Genomic DNA, 7,237 nt, shown 5'->3' with positions numbered 1-7,237 from the left:
ATTCATTTTCCAGACAGCAGTTCACATACACTTTGTTTCAGGACATTGACTGCAGTTTGCAATAGCTCTCTTCCTACTTCCTCCCCATAGTTACCTATTCCCGGTGTCCTTCCCCTCCCATGCATTCCTGCCCCCTCAGCTGTCTCCCTGTGCATACACAGCCCTTCTATACCCTCATGATTGACCTCTCCAAGGAGTGTATCTACCTAATATAAATGGTTCAGCTCATATGCCTGTCTTTTATTTGGCTGGAAGCCACAGAAATGGATTCAGTTCCAGACCTGAAGGGCAGCTAGGGACCAGTCGACTTCAAATGTTCCATCAGGTTCTATCAGACCAGCAAACTTGGTCCCTTTTATTAAAATTTTTTTTACGATTTTGAGTTTTGTTCCACATTGTTCTCCTGCACTATCCAGAATCTCCTCCACAGATCCCGCTCTGAGTGGTTGACAGTTGTAGCGGACATCATCTAGTTCTTCTGGTCTCATAGTTGTATAGGCTGAGGATCACATGGTGTACCAGTCCCTTGGACTAATTGTTTCCATGCATCTTTGGTTTTCTTCATTCTTCTTTACTCTGGATAAGGAGAGACCTATCATTGCATCTAGATGGCTGCTTGCGAGCTTTTAGGATCCCAGTTGCTGCTCGCCCAGATAGGATGTGGAACAGTGTTTTTGTGTAGTATGTTATGCCAGTTGAGCTTGATGTCCCTTGTGACCATGGTCCTGAGCCCACAGGTCTGCCTACTCACTCCCTCCAGGTAGCTGGCTGTGGCCAAGAAGTGACTAGAACCTTGACCTTTGACAGCTCTACTATATACATGGACGTTCTTACAGAACATACAGATAGAATTGTAGAAGCATTGTCTGCCAACCCTATTCATGGTCATGGGCACACTCCCCCCTGCATAGACAATACCTGATTGTTCAGCCTGTCCACCCATCTATCCCATCAATGCTTGCCATCACTGCCAGCTCAGTACTGTACGTGCAAAAGGGTTCATCTTTGTTGTCTGTACCTCCCATGCACCTTTCTATGCCTTCCTCTTTCTCAGTGCCACCGTGTTGATCACTAACATTTGGTACTTTGCCCTGAAGGACATATTAACTCTTTGCAGGAAAGAGTTAGGAGGAAAGAGGAGTGGATATCAGTATTAACAGTATTTAGATTCAGGGCCTTGCAGTGTTTTTGTAGTTTACTTATTTTAATTCATTAGCACTGAGAGACGTATATCATAAGTTATGAACTTTCTCAGATTGATGCTAAACCAAAGCTTCAACAACTTTAATACCTACCTTGGAGCTATGGTGGTGCAGTGCCTAAGGCATTTGACTTTTAACCAGAAAATTAGCAGTTCAAACCCACTAGTCACTCTGCGGAAGGAAAGTGGGGTCAAGTGGACACAGAAAATGAGCTATCACAGCTGCTTTAGAAAGTTGTGTGACAGTGAGATGAGATGTTTGGGGAGACTACAGGGAAATAGCAGTCTTGTTCCTGTTGTGTCCCAGGAACCTAACCATCCATGCTATAATGAACCATCATTATGTCAGAGACTTAGAAAATGGAGCTGGCTCTCTGTTCATCTTCAGACCCATCACTCTGTTGCCCAAGACACTGCTGGGTGGTAGCATCCATGGGTTTCAGTGTTGTCTATTTAAGGAGGTTAATGTGTTGTTGTTGTGTGCTGTCGAGTCGGACCCCTCCTTGGGTTTCCAAGGCAGTATAACTCTGGAAGTAGATTGCCCAGCCTTCCTGATGTGGAGTGACTGGTGGGTTTGAACCACCAGCTTTCTGGTTAGCAGTCAAGTGCCTTAGGCACTACGCTACCAGAGCTCCTAAAGAGGTTAATAGACACTATAATTTGAAAGTACCTCTAAAAGTGTATGCTAATAGACTCCATTGGTTTTTGTTTACAGCCTATCCAGATTATCACCAGCACCATAGAAATGGTGAAACCAGGAAAATTCCCCAGCGGCAAGACAGAAATTCCTTTTGAATTTCCACTACATGTGAAGGGTAACAAAGTTCTGTATGAGACTTACCATGGCGTGTTTGTGAACATCCAGGTGAGAGCTTCCTAAACCTACATAGTTGGTTTCCTAACTTCTGAAAAGCATCTTATCTTAGTCTTCCATTGAAAGTCATAGATGGACCCAAGAATTTAATACTGTATTTATTGCTGAGTCTACTCATGTTTATTCTGTACGGATTTTCATTTAGCCCTGCTGAATGCATTTCATAAAAACCTACACCACTTGCCATCAAGTCAGTTCTGACTCATTATGACCCAGTGTGTGTCAGAGTAGAACTGTGCTCATAGGGTTTTCAGTGGCTGATTTTTCAGTAGATCACCAGGCCTTTGTTTCAAGTATCTCTAGTTAGATTTGAACTGCCAACCTTTTGGTTAGTAGCCAAGCACTTAACTATTTGTGCCACAGTAAATTTCATATGTGACCATTATTTTTGATATGAATACTAGAGGAGCCATGCTCTAACTATTCAAAAATGCTTTTGTTTCCCTTGGGCTCTTTCAGGCCAAGTTGACACTGTAAGGGGGTGCTTATAATGTTTGGTAATAGATATTCCCTAACTTCTTTCTGGCACCAGCACTAACTTACTTGTCTGTTTTATACTTATAAACATCTCTTTGTTTAATACCCAAAGGCTATGACTTTAACATAGGCTCGTATTCTTTATTGAACAAATCCTGTAAATGAGGGGAAGTAAATTTATGACTTCCCGTCTACCTCTGCTAGTTAAGGATGTCTTTCACAGTTGCTGGTTGTTGTGTCAGGAGCCATTTGGAGTCATGACTCACAGTAAGAGAAAGAGAGCCTTTCCTTTATTCAGTGGAAATAAAGGTACTTTTGTAGTATCAGTCTTGCCGTAATTCCCTTGCTAGATGAGACAAAACTGTATTGTCTTACAAGAGTGCAAAAGGGCTGAAAGTTAGGCATTTAAAAAATGCAGTTAATTAATTTCTAGCTGATAATTTGGCATTGATGTGTGCATATGGCACCTTTAAAATAAAAATCTTCAAAACAGTTGTGAAAGTTTAACCAAGTTTGTATGTGAACTTTATGAATTGCCTAAGAGCTCTGTCATGCATGAAGAATGATGTATTCTGGCATGATATGTACTACTGTAATAAATACCTTTCTGTGAAGAAGAAAGCAAATTTCTAGTCTTTTATTATTAGTGCACCTGTTTTAGGCAACATACAAGTCAAAGGCTTCAGACAACCCCTAGGAAGTAAAGGTAATGATTGTATCAGCATTTAGAGTCAAAAAAGCTACTCACAAACATTCAGATAAAATTGCTGGTACATAGACATGAACCTTCTATCCAGCTTTCTGGTTTGGGAGTATTTCCACCATGCAGAAAAGCAAATGAAAAATACCTCTTTTTCAAAACTGAAAATATCTCAAACATTTTATTTTGAAAATTATTGTATTTCTCTTTACAGAATCGGCATCACCTTGCCTTACCCACACAGTTATTTAATACTATTTATTTAATAAAATAAGTATATGTTGATTAGAAACTGAATGCAGTAACAAGTTTTCCTTGGTCATACATCTTGTTACTTTTTCCTGTCTTTATCATTACCTGTTAAAAGAAGATGCATTCGTTTAAAAAGAAATTGCATAGTCCAAGGGATTAGTGGACCATACAAACCTCAGCCTACATTACCCTGAGACTGGAAGAGCTGAATGGTGCCCAGTTATTATTGTCAGCCACTCAGAAAATGATCAGTGCAAGACATTCTGGATAGAGTAAAAAGAAATTGCGTAGTCCAAGGGATTAGTGGACCATGCAAACCTCAGCCTACATTACCATGAGACCAGAACTAGATGGTGCCTGGCTGCCATTGTCAGTCACTCAGAAGGGGATCAGTGCAGGAGATCCTGGATAGAGTGGGAGAAAAATGTGGAGCAGAATTCAAAATCATAAAAAAAAGACCAAGGGTACTGGTCTAATAGAGACTGGTGAAACCCCTGTGACTATGGCCCCTAGTCATCCATCGCTCAGGCCTGGAACTGAACTCACTTTCATAACTTCCAGCCAAACAGTGGACAGTCATATAAGGTGAACATTTAGTCTAGTTAGGTATACTCCTTAGAACAGTCAATCATGGGAGATCAGAAAGGTAGTATTTGTACAGGGGATAGCTCAGGGGGCAGGAATGCATAGGAAAGGAGGACGCAGGAAGAAGGTAACCAATCACAAGAGGAAGTGGGAAAGAGCTGTTCCATTATGGGGATTGCAGTCATTGTCATGAAACAAAATGTGTGTGAACTGCTGTATGGAGAATGAATTTGCTCAGTAAACTTTCACCCAAATCACAGTTTAAAAAAAAAAAAAAAGAAAAGAAACAAATTGGAAACCTCATCTTTCTCCAAATGTTGCCAAGAAAGACGCAGATACACATCCAAAGTTTACATATTGATGTCCTTACATATTGATGTGGCTGTATATACATTAGAAAGTATTTAAAATGCAGTAAGAGAGTTAATGTGGTAAATTCTTTAGTAAAGTAAATAATCATCCCTGTTGTTAGCTGTGGTCAAGTGAAGTCAACTTATGGCAACCCTGTGTACAACAGAAAACGCTGCCCAGTCCTCTACCATCCCCATGATAGGTTGCAGATCACGTTTGTGTTCCATAGGGTTGTCGTTGGCTGATTTTCTGAAGTGGATTGCCAGACCTTTCTTCCTAGTCTGTGTTAGTCAGGAAGCCCCACTAAAACCTGTTCAGTATCATAGCAACATGTAAGCCTCTATTGACAGGTAAGGTGGTGGCTTCACTCGAGGTGCATTGGCTGGGAATCAAATCCAGGTCTCCTACATGAAGGCAATAATTCACCACTGAACCACCAGTGTCCCTGCTTCTCCTTTTTTTTTTTTTTTTGGTCATCTGATTTTACTAGTTAATCCCAGAATGTTACAGTTGGGGATTCTGTACCTCCCCAGATGTCTCACAAATTTCTAAAAAATGAAGAGATTAACCTCATATGTATAAGAGCTTTATCACCTTATACTTATCACCTAGATACAACATTTATTAGTATTTTGCCAAATTTGTTTCATGTGTTTTTATTTTTTCTGAGTCAGTTCAGAGTAAGTCACAGAATCTTGATACTTCTTCAACTCTAAATATTTCAATATCCATCTCTAAAACATAGGGACATTCCCCTATGTAACCACTTTACCATTTTCACACCTATCAAAATTTTAAAAATTCCCAAATATTATCTGATTTCTAATTCATATTCAAGGAGCTCTGGTGGCCCAGTGGTTAAAGCACTCAGCTGTTAATCAGAGGTTGGCAGTTTGAACCCATCAGCCAATCCGTGAGAGAAAGATGAGACAGTCTTCTTGTATAAAGTTATACAACCTTGAAAATCCTATGGGGCAGTTCTAGTCTGCCCTATAAAGTTGCTGTAAGTCAACAACACTGTGAGTTGTTGGCACCTGTGAGTCAGAAGCTATTTGATGGCAGTGGATTTTGGGTAATTGATATTCAAATTTGTCATGGCTTCTTTTGAGAAAATGCACTTCTTAAGAGAAAGTAGGATTATGGGTTTTTATTTTTATTCATTCAGGAACCTTGGTGGCATAGTGGTTAAAGCACTCAGCTAACCAAATGGTCAGTGGTTCAAACCCACCAGCCACTCCACAGGAGAAAGCAGAGGCAGTCTGCTTCCATAAAGACTTTAGCCTTGGAAACCCTATGAGACAGTTCTGCTCTGTTCTATAGGGTTGCTATGAGTTGGAATCAACTCAATGGCAACAGGTTTGGCTTTGGTTTATTTTCCTTCATTCAATTACTAGAAAGGTCTTTTTCTAGCCTCCTTGTTTTATAGTAGAGACAGTGACTCCCTGTGGTCACAGGCAGACCTCAGTACAGGCATCCATGGGAGCTCCCTCTCCCTGGTGCCATTTGTTGTACATTTACTCTGAACATTGGCAAAGGCACAGTATTTTGGATAGAGAGTTGTATAGTTGTGTTGTTAATTTCTAAAAGCATCTTCTTCAAATATGTAAGCAAAGAATTTTTTCATTTGTACTTTCAATTGTAAATTGTGATAGTGTTTTAAAATATCCATATCATTTCTGGGATTGAAAGTACAGGAGACCTGGGTTCACTTCCTGGGCAATGCACCTCATGTACAGCCACCACTCATCTGTCAGACTTGTGTACTGCTAAAATGCTGAATAGGCTTCAGCAGAGCTTCCAGACTAAGACAAGGAAGAAAGAAGGGGCATTATGATTTACTGCTGAGAATCAGCCAGTGAAAATCCTATGGATCACAATGTTCCAATCCACAGCTGTTCATGGGGATGGTGCAGGACAAGGCAGCATTTTGTTCCATTGTGTATGGGGTCACCTTCTGGAGCACAGCTCTACTCTGACACACATTGGGTCACCATGACTCGGAGTTGAGTTGACGACTGTGCCAGACCCGGTACTGAGTGTTCAGTATGCATTATCTAGTTGATTCTTACTGCAGGTAGGTGTTAACATACCCATTTTACAAAGGAGAAAACTGAAGCTCAAAAAAATTGTGGTAGTTACAACACAGACAAATAATTGGCTTCTCCCTCTAAGTGCATTGTTCCTTTGATTATGCACCCGTTTTCCAGTGGGTCTAACTGCAGGATGAATAACATTAAACTGTTTTGTATTTGTTTTTTAGGTAGAAATGGCTTTATCTTGAACATTAACTCCCCCTATTACTTACATGGGAGGTCAGTGGTGATTCAGTGGCACAATTTTAGCCCATTGGGAGACCTGGGTTCTATTCCCAGCCAATGTACCTCATGCACAGCTACCACCCATCTGTCAGTAGAAGCTTGCATGTTACTATCATGCTTAACAGGTTTCAGTGGAGTGTCCAGACCAAGGTAAACTAGGAAGAAAGTCCTGGTGCTCTACTTCTGAAAATCAGCCAGTGAAAACCCTACAATCACAATGGTTTGATCTTGTTGTACAAGGGGTCACTGAGAGTTGAAAGCTGACTCGATGCAGCTAACAAAACAACAGTTATTTATTTTATGGGGAAGAGAATGTTTGTTTAATAAATGGTGCTGGCAAAACTGGAGATCCATTTGCAGAAAAATGAAACAAGATCTATACCTCACACCACACACAAAAACGAACTCCAGATGGATCAAAGACTTAAATGTGAAACCTAGAACTATACAGTTTCTCAAGGAAAATTTAGGGTCAAATT

General features: G+C 40.5%; 1 protein-coding gene across 1 annotated transcript in view; it reads left to right on the top strand.

Annotated features, from left to right (window-relative positions):
* The window catches only part of VPS26C (VPS26 endosomal protein sorting factor C), an 83,143-nt gene that overhangs the window by 40,618 nt on the left and 35,288 nt on the right, over nt 1-7,237 (top strand). Inside the window, exon 3 of the mRNA XM_042781612.1 lies at nt 1,917-2,066. Coding sequence (XP_042637546.1) covers nt 1,917-2,066 — 150 coding nt within the window. The remainder of the gene's footprint in view (nt 1-1,916; nt 2,067-7,237) is intronic.

The sequence above is a fragment of the Orycteropus afer genome, unplaced genomic scaffold (assembly GCF_000298275.1).
Source record: "Orycteropus afer afer isolate SDZICR_OR568_19922 unplaced genomic scaffold, OryAfe1.0 scaffold00137, whole genome shotgun sequence".
NCBI lineage: Eukaryota > Metazoa > Chordata > Mammalia > Tubulidentata > Orycteropodidae > Orycteropus > Orycteropus afer.
The sequence above is the reverse complement of the archived record's forward strand: the minus strand, read 5'-3'. Positions and strand labels throughout refer to the sequence as shown.